At 45.4% G+C, this 19439-nt stretch overlaps 1 protein-coding gene across 2 annotated transcripts in view; it reads left to right on the forward strand.

Moving 5' to 3' along the window:
* LOC142656055 (proline-rich transmembrane protein 2-like) overlaps positions 1–16540 on the forward strand; it is a 38734-nt gene extending 22194 nt beyond the window's left edge. The window contains exons 4-5 of one of the 2 annotated variants that reach the window (XM_075830913.1): positions 14427–14472; positions 15235–16540. In XM_075830913.1, coding sequence (XP_075687028.1) covers positions 14427–14434 — 8 coding nt within the window. In that variant the 3' untranslated portion in view covers positions 14435–14472; positions 15235–16540. Of the gene's footprint in view, positions 1–14426 lie in introns of both variants that reach the window. The other variant, XM_075830912.1, reaches the window with a different exon arrangement.
* Positions 16541–19439: the final 2899 nt, after the last annotated feature.

Consider the following 19439-nt stretch of genomic DNA (forward strand, 5'->3'; position numbering starts at 1 on the left):
TTTTTTTATATAATCTATCTCTCACTGGTAAAATTAACCTAGCCTAAAAATTCTAGACTGTTCATGACTTTGACAGCGGGCAAACTTACAAAATCAGCAAGGGATCAAATACTTATTTCCTTTACTGTATATAGATAGATAGATATGAGATAGATAGATAGATAGATATATATATATATACGAGATAGATAGATAGATAGATAGATAGATGATAGATAGATAGATATGAGATAGATAGATAGATAGATAGATAGATAGATAGATAGATAGATATGAGATAGATAGATAGATATGAGATAGATAGATAGATATGAGATAGATAGATAGATAGATAGATAGATAGATAGATAGATAGATAGATATGAGAGATAGATATGAGAGATAGATAGATAGATATGAGAGATAGATAGATAGATAGATATGAGATAGATAGATAGATAGATATGAGATAGATAGATAGATATGAGATAGATAGATAGCTAGATAGATATGAGATAGATAGATATGAGATAGATAGATAGATATGAGATAGATAGATAGATAGATAGATAGATAGATATGAGATAGATAGATAGATAGATAGATATGAGATAGATAGATAGATATGAGATAGATAGATAGATATGAGATAGATATATAGATAGATATGAGACACTTCTTCCCATTAATCAGGCACTATAAGGAGCTCCCTCTTAGTCATGACATGTCTCATCTCCAGTAGAGCGAGTCTCAGGTTGGCTGCCGGTGGCAGGATCCAGTGAAGCGTGACAGACAGAGACACACAGGACACGCCATCTCTCTTGTAATTTCACTTTCCATCAATCTCTCGAGGTCTCTTCTCCCATTAGATCGGCTGTGTGTTACGTGGGGGGGGGGGGGGGGGGGGAGGGGGCTAATATTACATTCTCTATGGCTGTGTATATTGTGTCATTCCGGCCTTCTCTCTAATTCATAGTAAATTGACAGGTGGTGTTCCCATTACTTGCCTCAGGTGTATATATAGATCATGGGGCCTATACAATCAGGCATCGTTAGTCAGGGTGCAGGCTCTCACTCTTTTTGCTGTTGGTTGACAATAACCCGAATGATTGGACCTGAAGATGATCTGATTGGAGCGTACCCTAGAGTGGATGAACACGAGAATACGGATGTTGACTGCGTTCTGATTTACATCCCGTGCAGGGTACATATAACCCAGACTGACCCTTTGGTTTAAGATGATGCCAACTTTTTCTTGAGATCCCTTTACCCATTTCCATTTTGTTGACATGCAGTAGAAGGAGAGCAGATGCCCCTGTGTGGAGAACCATTAGTAGGAGGTTTTAACTCGCTAGATAAAATCTTCCAGGGGCCACTTCTATTAGCCAACCACTTTTTTTTTTTTTTAAAGGAGTTCACTTCTTTGGACAATTCCTACTTGTTAAAAAGTATCTCTCGACAATTAGCAGATCACAAAGTGTCTCCATACTGGGACATCACGCGATCAGCTGTGATCTGTGGGGAGGGGTTTTGCTTCCCTGCAGCACCACCATAGGGGAAATGAAGTATTACACAGGGTCCGTTCATATCAATGTGATGCCTGTGCAATACAGGACAGATCCTCCAGAGCGAGAGACGCTCTATGTAACTCAAATAGGGCATACAGACAAAGGTGGTCTTCATCAGACAACCCCTCTCATCAATTCCCCAATTATCGGTCCTTCCTGTTATAATCTTTGTCTTCCTTGCATTTAACAGAACTCCCATCTTTTCACTGTTCTTTATCTTTCCTTTTGTTGCTTCACTTTTTCTTATGCTAATAAACATAGCAGTGCATTTTTTTTCTTTTAAAAACAGGCCGTATAAAAAAAAAAATTTCCAAGGAGAATTATGACACTCTTTTGCCCAAGTAATAAAACGTCCATGTTTGCCAGAGGGCGACTGCCCATTATTTCCCTTGTTAGTGCAGCAGTTTGTTCTTCAGAGCGGTCATTCCTATTGTAATTGAGGAGAGGAAACTGTAACCATTTTCAGCCATTTTGGAGAAGATAGAAAGTGGTCACCCGGTCACCCACAGTGTTTACACTTTTCCGCCTGTCAATGTTGTGTATGTTATTTCCACAGTCCAGACTGCGATTTCTGGACCTGTCTAGAATTATTTCACAAGAGGACGCAACACCTGCGTTGAGGTTGGAAGGCCCACATAACAGCCGCCCGGGGAGCGCCAACTCCTCATTTTAGATTTTCCTTTCATTTTAATGTGATACATAGGCTGAAGACAGATACAAAAATATGTCATTACAATTGTGAAATAAAAATGATACAAAACGAACCGTGCAGCTTGAGGCACCGCACAACAAGAAACAAAGGATTCCAGGCAGCACTAGATCCCCCGACTAGACATACATACCCTCCGGCTGCTCCCATCAACAGCAAAATCAAAGAGTAATTGAATCTCTTTGTTCTTCTTGATGCCCCCTCCATGAGACTGGGCCCTTTGGTCTTTTATTGTTGCAAATACCACTCTTGATAGAAAGATTTCCCTGTAAAATATGTAAAATTTACAACAGAAACATTGATCACAAAGAAGTTGAGGTAGAAAACGATTATAGCCAATGTTTACCTTTGCAAACGATTTTTATTACTCCAATGCATCTAAAAGTAAGCAATACCATTTTGTGTCTACAGCTCCTATGCAGGCTCATGTGTCTCCATGGTTACAGACTGCAAAAAAGACCCTGCGTGGTCTGAATCTGCGGTCAAACTAGTTTGCATCAACCCCCTCTTTTTATTACCTACTAAATATATGTTACCAAGTAGTAAGGACAGATGGAAGGGAGTAACACATGAGTTCAGGATCAGACTACACAGGCTTTGTAGTCTGTAACCATGGAGCCAACTATATCTTTGATCCAATATGTCTGGAATCTATTTAAGAAAAAGCATGACAATTATTCCCAGAGTATTTACTCACTGATATGGTATAATAATCAAATTCCAGAATGTCAAAGAGGAATGGCGGTCCAAAGGCATCATATTATTATCTCAATTGTACATTGGAAATTCTTTTGAATCATTTGAACAACTTGGGCTTCGTTCACATCTGCGTTGGGGTCCAGTTTTGACGCTCCATCAGAGGTTTCCGTTTCCATTACCATTGATTTGAATGGTGACGGATTCGGTGCCCATGGTTCCCTTTTTTGTCTTTTGTGCACCGGACCCGTCAATTTGGTGGAAGCAATAGCGTAGTCGACTACGTTATTGCTTCCGGCAAAACGACGGTTCCGGGTGCACAAACGGGAACCATGGGCACCGGATCCGTGTATGAAGCCTTAAAGAAAAATTGAATCTTAAAAATAAATATTTTTATAAATATTTGCAATTGAGGTCGACAATAGTTAAACAAAATGTAAAATATTATTTAATTTAAAAAAAATAAATTAATAACTAGAACATAATCCTTTAAAAATCAAACCAAGAGAGGGGGAATTGTAAGGGTATGTGCACACACACTAATTACGTCTGTAATTGACGGACGTATTTCGGCCGCAAGTCCCGGACCGAACACAGTGCAGGGAGCCGGGCTCATCATAGTTATGTACGATGCTAGGAGTCCCTGCCTCTCTGCAGGACAACTGTCCCGTACTGTAATCATGTTTTCAGTACGGGACAGTAGTTCCACGGAGAGGCAGGGACTCCTAGCATCGTACATAAGTATGATACTAGGAGCCCGGCTCCCTGCACTGTGTTCGGTCCGGGACTTGCGTCCGAAATACGTCCGTCAATTACGGACGTAATGAGTGTGTGTGCACATACCCTGAATGTTAGTGAGTAACAATGAAAATCTTCTAGAACTGAAAAGAAAATGGGAAGATGATTGTTGTCTTAAGGGGGTTTTACACAGGGCGATTATTGGGCAGATAATTAGTTCATAGAACGCTCGTTGACGATTATTGCCCAGTGTAAACAGATCAGTGATCAGCCGATGAACGAGCAATCACTGGATCATCTGCCGGTCGTATAGTTTTAAAAAAAGTTAAATATTCCGGTTGTCGGCATGATAATAATGTATGAGGACGAGCGATTGTAGGGACGAGCACTTGTCCCCATACATAGATCTTTGTGACAGGAGCAAAAGAGCGCCAATCAACGATGTCTCAATGATCGGCACTCGCTGCACCGGCCGGTGCAAAAGGGCCTTTAGTTTGGGTGATGAATGGTTAAAGGGCTTTTCCCATCAGAGACATTTACGACATATCCACAGGATATGACAGATAGGTGCGGGGCCCAGAGTTGGGACCGGCACCTCTCTCTAAAGCGGGGCCCCTGAAACCCCGTTCTACTGCTCTGAGTTACGGCAGAAGCTTGTGATTTCCGACCATGAAGGAGAAAACAGCGTAGCTCGCAACGCTACGCTGTTTCCGTAACTACCATTCACTACTATGGGAGTTACAGAAACAGCGTAGCTCAGCGAGCTACGCTGTTTTCTCCTTCATGGTCAGAAATCACAAGCTTCTGCCGTAACTCAGAGCAGTAGAACGGGGTTTAGAGGGCCCTGTTCTAGAGATAGGTGCCGGTCCCAGAGTTGGGACCCGCATCTATCTGACATTTATAACATATCCCGTGGATATTCTATGTCATAAATGTCCCCTTTAAGGATATTGAGGATGTCCGACCCCTCATCTCCAATAGATTCTCCAATCTTGTTCTGCTATGTCAAGCCATCTTTTTTTCAACGGTACCGGCTAAATGTGGACCTAGAGTTTCGCCTCTGTGTCCTAAATGTTGAACTTAGGCTACATGCACACGAATGTAATTTTTATCCGTAATTGCGGATAAAGATAATAATACATTCATTTCTATGGCCCACGGACACCTTACCTTATATTTATCATGTGTGTCCTGGCCGTAGAAATGACCCGCAAAAAATAGGATGACCTATTTTTTTAATTTATTTTGTAATCACGGACCGTGCACACGGCTGGGGCTTTACCCAGGAACAATAATTGATTTACTTAGGAACTGCCCAAAATGAAGACGTTACTAGTCTGGCGTTATTCAGAAGATTAAAGGTCTACCATACAGATGTTATTTGATATCACATTTTGTATTCTTGGTTATACTTCTACATATAGTGAAACCAGTATACATTGTATTGGGTATATATAGGTTATTGTTAGCGGCTAGGCAAACCGTTCTGCAATTTTGGATCTCTCACAAGATACTGAGTCACAATGACTGTCTCGTGTGGGCATAATTACCCGAATTGAAAAATTGTATTTTGCCTCGTTAAATAACACAGAGAAAGCATAGCCATCTGGAGCCCATGGTTGGGCACATTGAATCATATTGTTGTGCCAGGTATGGGGAATAAAACGTGAATTTACGTGATTATTTAGTTGGTTTTTTTTTCTTTCTTACGGATGTTTTCTTTGTTAGAATAAAGATTGTGAAAATGAAAAAAAAAACAAAAAAACATGGAGCCGCATAGGTACGCATGGGAGCTGTATACACAACACAGTATTTCTTGATTTGTCTTTTTCGATCCATAGTAACAATGACATTAAATCGTTACAGTGTAAATTGTGTAAGAGATTTATATTAACTCCTTCCGATCCATAAACCGTGTGGTTTTGTCTTGCTAGGAAGAAAGATATAAAACGCTTTATTCCTATTTAATATTTAATTTGAGGAGACTTTACTTTCCTCTGTGGTTTCCTGTTGGGGAATGTTCTTGTTGTAGAATGCTATTATGTAGCTGGGGAGAGACAGATGGTGCCCATGTTATATGTAAGAGATGTAGCGTGCTCTGTATGTAGCTGGAGAGACAGATGGTGCCCATGTTATATGTAAGAGATGTGGCGCGCTCTGTATGTAGCTGGAGAGACAGATGGTGCACATGTTATATGTAAGAGATGTAGCGTGCTCTGTATGTAGCTGGAGAGACAGATGGTGCCCATGTTATATGTAAGAGATCTAGCGCGCTCTGTATGTAGCTGGGGAGAGACAGATGGTGCCCATGTTATATGTAATAGATGTAGCACGCTCTGTATGTAGCTGGGGAGAGACAGATGGTGCCCATGTTATATGTAAGAGATGTGGCGCGCTCTGTATGTAGCTGGAGAGACAGATGGTGCCCATGTTATATGTAAGAGATGTAGCGCGCTCTGTATGTAGCTGGGGAGAGACAGATGGTGCCCATGTTATATGTAAGAGATGTAGCGTGCTCTGTATGTAGCTGGAGAGACAGATGGTGCCCATGTTATATGTAATAGATGTAGCGCGCTCTGTATGTAGCTGGAGAGACAGATGGTGCCCATGTTATATGTAATAGATGTAGCACGCTCTGTATGTAGCTGGGGAGAGACAGATGGTGCCCATGTTATATGTAAGAGATGTGGCGCGCTCTGTATGTAGCTGGAGAGACAGATGGTGCCCATGTTATATGTAAGAGATGTGGCGCGCTCTGTATGTAGCTGGGGAGACAGATGGTGCCCATGTTATATGTAAGAGATGTAGCGTGCTCTGTATGTAGCTGGGGAGACAGATGGTGCCCATGTTATATGTAAGAGATGTAGCACGCTCTGTATGTAGCTGGGGAGAGACAGATGGTGCCCATGTTATATGTAAGAGATGTGGCGCGCTCTGTATGTAGCTGGGGAGAGACAGATGGTGCCCATGTTATATGTAAGAGATGTAGCGTGCTCTGTATGTAGCTGGAGAGACAGATGGTGCCCATGTTATATGTAAGAGATGTGGCGCGCTCTGTATGTAGCTGGGGAGACAGATGGTGCCCATGTTATATGTAAGAGATGTAGCGTGCTCTGTATGTAGCTGGGGAGAGACAGATGGTGCCCATGTTATATGTAAGAGATGTAGCACGCTCTGTATGTAGCTGGGGAGAGACAGATGGTGCCCATGTTATATGTAAGAGATGTGGCGCGCTCTGTATGTAGCTGGGGAGAGACAGATGGTGCCCATGTTATATGTAATAGATGTAGCGCGCTCTGTATGTAGCTGGAGAGACAGATGGTGCCCATGTTATATGTAAGAGATGTAGCGTGCTCTGTATGTAGCTGGAGAGACAGATGGTGCCCATGTTATATGTAAGAGATCTAGCGCGCTCTGTATGTAGCTGGGGAGAGACAGATGGTGCCCATGTTATATGTAAGAGATGTGGCGCGCTCTGTATGTAGCTGGAGAGACAGATGGTGCCCATGTTATATGTAAGAGATGTAGCGCGCTCTGTATGTAGCTGGGGAGAGACAGATGGTGCCCATGTTATATGTAAGAGATGTAGCGTGCTCTGTATGTAGCTGGAGAGACAGATGGTGCCCATGTTATATGTAATAGATGTAGCGCGCTCTGTATGTAGCTGGAGAGACAGATGGTGCCCATGTTATATGTAATAGATGTAGCACGCTCTGTATGTAGCTGGGGAGAGACAGATGGTGCCCATGTTATATGTAAGAGATGTGGCGCGCTCTGTATGTAGCTGGAGAGACAGATGGTGCCCATGTTATATGTAAGAGATGTGGCGCGCTCTGTATGTAGCTGGGGAGACAGATGGTGCCCATGTTATATGTAAGAGATGTAGCGTGCTCTGTATGTAGCTGGGGAGACAGATGGTGCCCATGTTATATGTAAGAGATGTAGCACGCTCTGTATGTAGCTGGGGAGAGACAGATGGTGCCCATGTTATATGTAAGAGATGTGGCGCGCTCTGTATGTAGCTGGGGAGAGACAGATGGTGCCCATGTTATATGTAAGAGATGTGGCGCGCTCTGTATGTAGCTGGAGAGACAGATGGTGCCCATGTTATATGTAAGAGATGTAGCGCGCTCTGTATGTAGCTGGGAGAGACAGATGGTGCCCATGTTATATGTAAGAGATGTAGCGCGCTCTGTATGTAGCTGGAGAGACAGATGGTGCCCATGTTATATGTAAGAGATCTAGCGCGCTCTGTATGTAGCTGGGGAGAGACAGATGGTGCCCATGTTATATGTAAGAGATGTGGCGCGCTCTGTATGTAGCTGGGGAGACAGTTGGTGCCCATGTTATATGTAAGAGATCTAGCGCGCTCTGTATGTAGCTGGAGAGACAGATGGTGCCCATGTTATATGTAAGAGATGTAGCGTGCTCTGTATGTAGCTGGGGAGAGACAGATGGTGCCCATGTTATATGTAAGAGATGTAGCGCGCTCTGTATGTAGCTGGGGAGAGACAGATGGTGCGCATGTTATATGTAATAGATGTAGCGTGCTCTGCTTGTAGCTGGAGAGACAGATGGTACCCATGTTATATGTAAGAGATGTAGCGTGCTCTGTATGTAGCTGGGGAGAGACAGATGGTGCGCATGTTATATGTAATAGACATAGCGTGCTCTGTATGAAGCTGAGGAGAGACAGATGGTGCCCATGTTATATGTAATAGATGTAGCGCGCTCTGTATGTAGCTGGGGAGAGACAGATGGTACCCATGTTATATGTAAGAGATGTAGCGTGCTCTGTATGTAGCTGGAGAGACAGATGGTGCCCATGTTATATGTAATAGACGTAGCGTGCTCTGTATGAAGCTGGGGAGAGACAGATGGTGCCCATGTTATATGTAATAGATGTAGCGCGCTCTGTATGTAGCTGGGGAGAGACAGATGGTACCCATGTTATATGTAAGAGATGTAGCGTGCTCTGTATGTAGCTGGAGAGACAGATGGTGCCCATGTTATATGTAAGAGATGTGGCGCGCTCTGTATGTAGCTGGGGAGACAGATGGTGCCCATGTTATATGTAAGAGATGTAGCGTGCTCTGTATGTAGCTGGAGAGACAGATGGTGCCCATGTTATATGTAATAGACGTAGCGTGCTCTGTATGTAGCTGGGGAGACAGATGGTGCCCATGTTATATGTAAGAGATGTGGCGCGCTCTGTATGAAGCTGGGGAGAGACAGATGGTGCCCATGTTATATGTAATAGATGTAGCGCGCTCTGTATGTAGCTGGGGAGAGACAGATGGTACCCATGTTATATGTAAGAGATGTAGCGTGCTCTGTATGTAGCTGGGGAGAGACAGATGGTGCGCATGTTATATGTAGTAGACGTAGCGTACTCTGTATGAAGCTGGGGAGAGACAGATGGTGCCCATGTTATATGTAATAGATGTAGCGCGCTCTGTATGTAGCTGGAGAGACAGATGGTGCCCATGTTATATGTAAGAGATGTAGAGCGCTCTGTATGTAGCTGGGGAGAGACAGATGGTGCCCATGTTATATGTAAGAGATGTAGAGTGCTCTGTATGTAGCTGGGGAGAGACAGATGGTGCCCATGTTATATGTAAGAGATGTAGCGCGCTCTGTATGTAGCTGGAGAGACAGATGGTGCCCATGTTATATGTAAGAGATGTAGAGCGCTCTGTATGTAGCTGGGGAGAGACAGATGGTGCCCATGTTATATGTAAGAGATGTAGCGTGCTCTGTATGTAGCTGGAGAGACAGATGGTGCCCAGGTTATATGTAAGAGATGTAGCGCGCTCTGTATGTAGCTGGGGAGAGACAGATGGTGCCCATGTTATATGTAAGAGATGTAGCGCGCTCTGTATGTAGCTGGAGAGACAGATGGTGCCCATGTTATATGTAAGAGATGTAGCGCGCTCTGTATGTAGCTGGGGAGAGACAGATGGTGCCCATGTTATATGTAATAGATGTAGCACGCTCTGTATGTAGCTGGGAGAGACAGATGGTGCCCATGTTATATGTAAGAGATGTGGCGCGCTCTGTATGTAGCTGGAGACAGATGGTGCCCATGTTATATGTAAGAGATGTAGCGGGCTCTGTATGTAGCTGGGGAGAGACAGATGGTGCCCATGTTATATGTAATAGACGTAGCGCGCTCTGTATGTAGCTGGGGAGAGACAGATGGTGCCCATGTTATATGTAAGAGATGTAGCGTGCTCTGTATGTAGCTGGGGAGAGACAGATGGTGCCCATGTTATATGTAATAGACGTAGCGCGCTCTGTATGTAGCTGGAGAGACAGATGGTGCCCATGTTATATGTAAGAGATGTAGCGTGCTCTGTGTGTAGCTGGAGAGACAGATGGTGCCCATGTTATATGTAAGAGATGTAGAGTGCTCTGTATGTAGCTGGGGAGAGACAGATGGTGCCCATGTTATATGTAAGAGATGTGGCGCGCTCTGTATGTAGCTGGGGAGACAGATGGTGCCCATGTTATATGTAAGAGATGTAGCGTGCTCTGTATGTAGCTGGGGAGAGACAGATAGTGCCCATGTTATATGTAAGAGATGTGGCGCGCTCTGTATGTAGCTGGAGAGACAGATGGTGCCCATGTTGTATGTAAGAGATGTAGAGCGCTCTGTATGTAGCTGGAGAGACAGATGGTGCCCATGTTATATGTAAGAGATGTGGCGCGCTCTGTATGTAGCTGGGGAGACAGTTGGTGCCCATGTTATATGTAAGAGATGTGGCGCGCTCTGTATGTAGCCGGGGAGGCAGATGGTGCCCATGTTATATGTAAGAGATGTAGCGCGCTCTGTATGTAGCTGGAGAGACAGATGGTGCCCATGTTATATGTAAGAGATGTGGCGCGCTCTGTATGTAGCTGGGGAGACAGTTGGTGCCCATGTTATATGTAAGAGATGTGGCGCGCTCTGTATGTAGCTGGGGAGACAGATGGTGCCCATGTTATATGTAAGAGATGTAGCGTGCTCTGTATGTAGCTGGGGAGAGACAGATAGTGCCCATGTTATATGTAAGAGATGTGGCACGCTCTGTATGTAGCTGGAGAGACAGATGGTGCCCATGTTATATGTAAGAGATGTAGCGTGCTCTGTATGTAGCTGGAGAGACAGATGGTGCCCATGTTATATGTAATAGATGTAGCGTGCTCTGTATGTAGCTGTGGAGACAGATGGTGCCCATGTTATATGTAATAGATGTAGCGCGCTCTGTATGTAGCTGGAGAGAGACAGATGGTGCCCATGTTATATGTAAGAGATGTAGAGCGCCCTGTATGTAGCTGGGGAGAGACAGATGGTGCCCATGTTATATGTAAGAGATGTAGCGTGCTCTGTATGTAGCTGGAGAGACAGATGGTGCCCATGTTATATGTAAGAGATGTAGCGCGCTCTGTATGTAGCTGGGGAGAGACAGATGGTGCCCATGTTATATGTAAGAGATGTGGCGCGCTCTGTATGTAGCTGGAGAGACAGATGGTGCCCATGTTATATGTAAGAGATGTGGCGCGCTCTGTATGTAGCTGGAGAGACAGATGGTGCCCATGTTATATGTAAGAGATGTAGCACGCTCTGTATGTAGCTGGGGAGAGACAGATGGTGCCCATGTTATATGTAAGAGATGTGGCGCGCTCTGTATGTAGCTGGGGAGACAGTTGGTGCCCATGTTATATGTAAGAGATGTAGCGTGCTCTGTATGTAGCTGGGGAGACAGATGGTGCCCATGTTATATGTAAGAGATGTGGCGTGCTCTGTATGTAGCTGGAGAGACAGATGGTGCCCATGTTATATGTAAGAGATGTGGCGCGCTCTGTATGTAGCTGGGGAGGCAGATGGTGCCCATGTTATATGTAAGAGATGTAGCGCGCTCTGTATGTAGCTGGAGAGACAGATGGTGCCCATGTTATATGTAAGAGATGTAGCACGTTCTGTATGTAGCTGGGGAGGCAGATGGTGCCCATGTTATATGTAAGAGATGTGGCGCGCTCTGTATGTAGCTGGAGAGAGACAGATGGTGCCCATGTTATATGTAAGAGATGTGGCGCGCTCTGTATGTAGCTGGGGAGACAGTTGGTGCCCATGTTATATGTAAGAGATGTGGCGCGCTCTGTATGTAGCTGGAGAGACAGATGGTGCCCAGGTTATATGTAAGAGATGTGGCGCGCTCTGTATGTAGCTGGGGAGGCAGATGGTGCCCATGTTATATGTAAGAGATGTAGCGCGCTCTGTATGTAGCTGGAGAGACAGATGGTGCCCATGTTATATGTAAGAGATGTAGCGTGCTCTGTATGTAGCTGGAGAGAGAGATGGTGCCCATGTTATATGTAAGAGATGTAGCGTGCTCTGTATGTAGCGCTGGTCGGGGCTGCGGGCCAGACTATTATAGATTTCCTCACTGAGGAGCTTGCGGTATCGCAGAGGAAGGACTGCGCTCTGCTGTACGACACTCTCGGCTCCGTCTAGACAGCTCTGAACTGTGGCCCAGAGGAGTGTGAAGGAAAATTACATCCCCTGTGGTTTGGAAGTAATAATACTGTGAACACGGAGGCGGCAGTGATACAAAACGAGGGAAAAAGTAACAAATCCCAGCGTAAAAAGAAAACAGAGCGGGAATGTATGAATCATAGAAAGCATAAGAGGAGTAGTAGTACTGCGCACATATATACAAGGAGGAAATGATGGGTGTCACGCACAGTACAACTTCCTACTGACAGAATTATTCTGCTCCTGTACGATGTGCAGCTTGTAAATATCTCTGAGATACTACAGGAAGATTGTAATAAAGGAAAACCGGAAATGTAAAGTCAAGTGTCTGATCTATAGACAAAGCACAATTATTCTACTCATTCAAAGTTCATTACATTACTACAAATATGAGATAGTCACAGATCCTCTGCTGCTGCTGAGCTGTGTATCTAATCCCATCATGTGTGATACTGTCTGCTGAGCTGTGTATCTAATCCCATCATGTGTGATACTGACTGCTGAGCTGTGTATCTAATCCTATCATGTGTGATACTGTCTGCTGAGCTATGTATCTAATCCCATCATGTGTGATACTGACTGCTGAGCTGTGTATCTAATCCTATCATGTGTGATACTGTCTGCTGAGCCGCGTATCTAGTCCTATCATGTGTGATACAGTCTGCTGACCTGTGTATCTAATCCCATAATGTGTGATACTGTCTGCTGAGCCATGTATCTAGTCCTATCATGTGTGATACTGTCTGCTGAGCTGTGTATCTAATCCTATGATGTGTGATACTGTCTGATGAGCTGTGTATCTAATCCTATCATGTGTGATACTGTCTGCTGAGCTGTGTATCTAATCCCATCATGTGTGATACTGACTGCTGAGCTGTGTATCTAATCCTATCATGTGTGATACTGTCTGCTGAGCTATGTATCTAATCCCATCATGTGTGATACTATCTGCTGAGCTGTGTATCTAATCCTATCATGTGTGATACTGTCTACTGAGCTGTGTATCTAATCCTATCATGTGTGATACTGACTGCTGAGCTGTGTATCTAATCCTATCATGTGTGATACTGTCTGCTGAGCCGCGTATCTAGTCCTATCATGTGTGATACGGTCTGCTGACCTGTGTATCTAATCTCATAATGTGTGATACTGTCTGCTGAGCCATGTATCTAGTCCTATCATGTGTGATACTGTCTGCTGAGCTGTGTATCTAATCCTATCATGTGTGATACTGTCTGCTGAGCCGCGTATCTAGTCCTATCATGTGTGATACTGTCTGCTGAGCTGTGTATCTAATCCTATGATGTGTGATATTGTCTGCTGAGCTGTGTATCTAATCCTATCATGTGTGATACTGTCTGCTGAGCTGTGTATCTAATCCTATCATGTGTGATACTGTCTACTGAGCTGTTGTATCTAATCCTATCATGTGTGATACTGTCTGCTGAGCTGCTGTATCTAATCCTACCATGTGTGATACTGTCTGCTGAGCCGTGTATCTAATCCTATCATGTGTAATACTGTCTGCTGAGCTGTGTATCTAATCCTATCATGTGTGATACTGTCTGCTGAGCCATGTATCTAATCCTATCATGTGTGATACTGTCTGCTGAGCCCTGTATCTAATCCTATCATGTGTGATACTGTCTGCTGAGCGGTGTGTCTAATCCTATCATGTGTGATACTGTCTGCTGAGCTGTGTATCTAATCCTATCATGAGTGATACTGTCTGCTGAGCCGTGTATCTAATCCTATCATGTGTAATACTGTCTGCTGAGCTGTGTATCTAATCCTATCATGTGTGATACTGTCTGCTGAGCCATGTATCTAATCCTATCATGTGTGATACTGTCTGCTGAGCCGCTGTATCTAATCCTATCATGTGTGATACTGTCTGCTGAGCCATGTATCTAATCCTATCATGTGTGATACAGTCTGCTGAGCCGCTGTATCTAATCCTATCATGTGTGATACTGTCTGCTGGGCTGTGTATCTAATCCTATCATGTGTGATACTGTCTGCTGAGCTGTGTATCTAATCCTATCATGTGTGATACAGCCTCAGAGAACCGCAGTGTGAGATTCCACATCATGACACATTAGTGGATTTCATGATACTTTTTCACATTGTGACGATCCCTCAGCTGTGAATTGGGGGGGGGGGGGTGATGACTTGTTTCATCTCTCATTTAACGTCTGTTCTTTTTCTTCTCTTGCAGTCTTGTGAAATGGTGCCACTCAGTCCCCCCTTTGCGGACACACAGGGTGAGGGGACCCCAAAGTTTCATAGAAAATCCTACACATTCCCACAGAGACACCAGCCAGAGAAATGAGAGAGACCCCGGGAGTGAGTGGAAGAGAGTGAGAGTGTGAGTGTGAGCTGGATGACTTTTATTCTCCTGGGTGTGAATGCGTCTGTGTCTCCTCATCTCATTTGTGATACATACACAGACACATATATATTATCCATCAGCGAAATAATCCTGTCCTACTAATAAGGACAGGAAATAAAAGCACATACACCACACATTACAACACTGCGCACACACACGCACACACACACACACACACACACACACACACACACACTGTGTATAAATATATATAATATATATACACACACACACAGTATTACAATGCCACAAGGCAACTCACTCATGTGCATTGTTCTATAACGGTGCAGTGGTGACCTCCAGTGGTCACTGTATGTATAGCAGGTGCATGCATTATTATTACACTCACCTACTGGTGCTGCACGGCATCAACCTATTAACCCTTCATCTTGTACACGACTGCAGAGCATCACTCCCCTTATCTAAACGAAGGCCTGTCTCTCATGCGACAAATTGTTTACCAAAAGCTCTGCAGAACCTCACTCACTGCTTTGCAGAGCATTACACCTTCATTCTCCCATGTGCACTAACCTTCAGTGCAGGTCATCACATTACTACTAACCCTCTCCCTATCTACACTGGTCACATGGAGGAGCTGGCTGGCTCGATTTAACCCTTCATTCTTCCCCATCAGGGAATGAATCCTCTGCAGAGCATCTCACTCCGGCTGCAGATGACTCCCTGTCTCCTTCGACCGGACTATCTATCCGTCTAATATCTGATGACTGTTACCTGTAATACTCACCTATGGTCCTGCATGCTGCTTGTATTACACGCACGCAGGGGAGGGCTCCTCACCCCTCTTTCTCTTGTTGGGGGAGAGAGGAACAGTGATGGAAACAGGAGGCGAAATTATTTTCCTAGAGAAGAAAGAGACACATTTACTTCTTTTACCTTCCCCCGACATGGCTCGTAAGGCATGCTGGGAGTTGTAGTTGCACAACAGCTGAGGAGCAGCATTTCGTTTCTGTTTTAGTTGCGAGAAGATTGTAAGCCTTTGGGGTTCAGAGCTCGTTCAAGCAGGTGGTTAGAATAAAGTTTACAAAACCTTTACAACAGGGGCCATTACAGGCGTCACCTATATGCTGCACAATCTATATATCAGTCAGGCACATTTTTTGGTATCTTCTGTGGCGATATTAACCCTTCACCGGTATATTAACCCTTCACCGGTATATTAACCCTGTCAGGTGTTGCAGGTTTGGCGGCTGCGCTGCACATAGCGGCCGTCTTGTCTGAATTAGGCCGTAACACAAGACATGATGTCGTTTCTTGCTCCTGGTTCTGCCCGTGCCGCTTCTCGCTATAGAATATTCACATCCAGGGCCGGATTATAGGGAGGGCACATGGGGCATATATCCCGGGGCCTTCACCACCCACAAAGTGTAGTGTGGCACTCTTATCGGGGGTACCATGCATATGGCAATATTTTGAGGAACACTATGTGAATGCCACCATTATTTTTTTGGGGGTGGCCGCCCATGCGTGTGGAGCAGCCTTTTGAAGTCGCCGGCTCGGCCGTCCCTATAACTGCTGTAGACCTCGGTGGAGAGGGCCCCGTGCACCCACCGCTCCTATATGTGACTGTAATAGGTGTCAGTTGGGTGGTCCTAGTGGTGGAATGGGTGCCGCCCCCCCCCCCCCACGACCGTAATCTGGCCCTGTTCACATCTGTGGGTGGGACCGTCACGGGCGCGGACGCTTGGAGGTGATCGCTGTACTTTTGTCTCTCTCTTCTGCCTCTTTTCTTTATATACCTGTTGTGGGGAGGGGGCATCGGGGGGGGGGGGGGGGGGGTTGAGAATGTATTTTTACTATATCATGTTCTTGCAGGAAAAATATATACAAGGAGCATGTCACACGTGAACCAGCGATGTTTGTATATTCTGCACATTTTTGTATGATCTGAGCATGAAATAAAATAAAACATTTATGCATGACGTGACGCGCTCCTCGTGTTTTCTACCGCGGCCATGACAGCGGCTCCTCCCGTCAGTGTCTTATAGAGATAAATAAACCCGACACGACTTGTGGTCCGAGACTCAACGCAGAAAGAAAACGCCGGCCCCACGTGACCGCCCGCACGATGCTGCAGAGATGTGGAGACACAACAGGCGGTAGGGACCATTTGGGACTCAGGAGGACAGGAAAGGGGACACTTTGGAGCTACGTCTAGTATTTTACATTTAACCCATTCGCTGCCAGGACAATTTTCACACTTTTGACACACAGAAATACCCATATATTTCATGTAATGAAACTCCTTACAAATAACAGCCGGCACTTTACACTCATGGACACCATCAAGCGTAAAAGGTTATAAAAAATGCCCCCCAAAAATCATGTTTGTGGCTATGAGTCTGACCCCAGCAGAGCCGGACACGTCACCCGTATCCTCCCCCGGGGGGTCACTGGAGGCTGCACAGGGGGAGATGACAGTAACCGGCTGCCATGTTTCTTCCTACAGTCGCATCCTACTCCCCAACCTCAAACGGGTGCTGTGCCCCAAAATTGCACCCAGAGCTTTGTGCTTATAATATGATATCAAGATCCGCTATATGGATAAAAGTATTGGGACACCTCCACATTCCACATTCCAGGAGCTTTTAGGTCGTCCCATTATAAACCCATAGAACTTAATATGACGTTGCTCCTTCCTTTTCCATAAAACATCTTCTGAGGGTTTTCTACAAGATTTTGGGATCTGTGGGAATTTTTGCCCCTTTAGCCAGAAGATAATTTGTGAGGTGAGACGCTGATGTTGGGGGAGGGGCCGGGCTTGTAATCGCCGTTCTAGTTCATTATAAAAAGGTGTTGGATGTGGTGGAGGTCAGGACTCTGTGCGGCCGGTCAAGTTCTTCTGCACCAAACTCCACCAATCAACCAACCAACCAACCAACCAACCGACCAGCCAACCAACCGTGTCTTTATGGGCCTTGTGCACAGGGGCACTGCAGTCATGAGGAGCAGAAAAGACCTGACCCCAAACTGTCCCCACAAAGTTGGAAGCAGAATGTCTCGTGTGCTGAAGAATAAACCCGTCACTGGAACTAAGAGGCCGAGCCCTGAAAAACACCCGCATTACCCCTCCCCCACCAAACTTAACAGATGGAACAATGTAGTCAGGCGGGTAACGTTCTCCAGGCATCACCAAACCCAGACACATCATCAGACCCCAGAGAGAGAAGCGTCACTCCACAGAACACGTCACATAGAGAAGCGTCACTCCACAGAACACGTCACATAGAGAAGCGTCACTCCACAGAACACGTCATATAGAGAAGCGTCACTCCACAGAACACGTCACATAGAGAAGCGTCACTCCACAGACCACGTCACATAGAGAAGCGTCACTCCACAGACCACGTCACATAGAGAAGCGTCACTCCACAGAACACGTCATATAGAGAAGCGTCACTCCACAGAACACGCCACATAGAGAAGCGTCACTCCACAGAACACGTCACATAGAGAAGCGTCACTCCACAGAACACGTCACATAGAGAAGCGTCACTCCACAGAACACGTCATACAGAGAAGCGTCACTCCACAGAACACGTCACATAGAGAAGCGTCACTCCACAGAACACGTCATATAGAGAAGCGTCACTCCACAGAACACGTCATATAGAGAAGCGTCACTCCACAGAACACGTCATATAGAGAAGCGTCACTCCACAGAACACGTCACATAGAGAAGCGTCACTCCACAGAACACGCCATAGAGAAGCGTCACTCCACAGAACACGTCACATAGAGAAGCGTCACTCCACAGAACACGTCATATAGAGAAGCGTCACTCCACAGAACACGTCATATAGGGAAGCGTCACTCCACAGAACACGTCACATAGAGAAGCGTCACTCCACAGAACACGTCACATAGAGAAGCGTCACTCCACAGAACACGCCATAGAGAAGCGTCACTCCACAGAACACGTCACATAGAGAAGCGTCACTCCACAGAACACGTCAGATAGAGAAGCGTCACTCCACAGAACACGTCATATAGAGAAGCGTCACTCCACAGACCACGTCACATAGTGAAGCGTCACTCCACAGAACACGTCACATAGAGAAGCGTCACTCCACAGAACACGTCACATAGAGAAGCGTCACTCCACAGAACACGTCACATAGAGAAGCGTCACTCCACAGAACACGTCACATAGAGAAGCGTCACTCCACAGAACACGTCACATAGAGAAGCGTCACTCCACAGAACACGTCATATAGAGAAGCGTCACTCCACAGAACACGTCACATAGAGAAGCGTCACTCCACAGAACACGTCACATAGAGAAGCGTCACTCCACAGAACACGTCATATAGAGAAGCGTCACTCCACAGAACACGTCATATAGAGAAGCGTCACTCCACAGAACACGTCATATAGAGAAGCGTCACTCCACAGAACACGTCACATAGAGAAGCGTCACTCCACAGAACACGCCATAGAGAAGCGTCACTCCACAGAACACGTCACATAGAGAAGCGTCACTCCACAGAACACGTCACATAGAGAAGCGTCACTCCACAGAACACGTCACATAGAGAAGCGTCACTCCACAGAACACGTCACATAGAGAAGCGTCACTCCACAGAACACGTCATATAGAGAAGCGTCACTCCACAGAACACGTCACATAGAGAAGCGTCACTCCACAGGACACGTCACATAGAGAAGCGTCACTCCACAGAACACGTCATATAGAGAAGCGTCACTCCACAGAACACGTCATATAGAGAAGCGTCACTCCACAGAACACGTCATATAGAGAAGCGTCACTCCACAGAACACGTCACATAGAGAAGCGTCACTCCACAGAACACGTCACAT

Source organism: Rhinoderma darwinii, chromosome 6 (assembly GCF_050947455.1).
Source record: "Rhinoderma darwinii isolate aRhiDar2 chromosome 6, aRhiDar2.hap1, whole genome shotgun sequence".
NCBI lineage: Eukaryota > Metazoa > Chordata > Amphibia > Anura > Rhinodermatidae > Rhinoderma > Rhinoderma darwinii.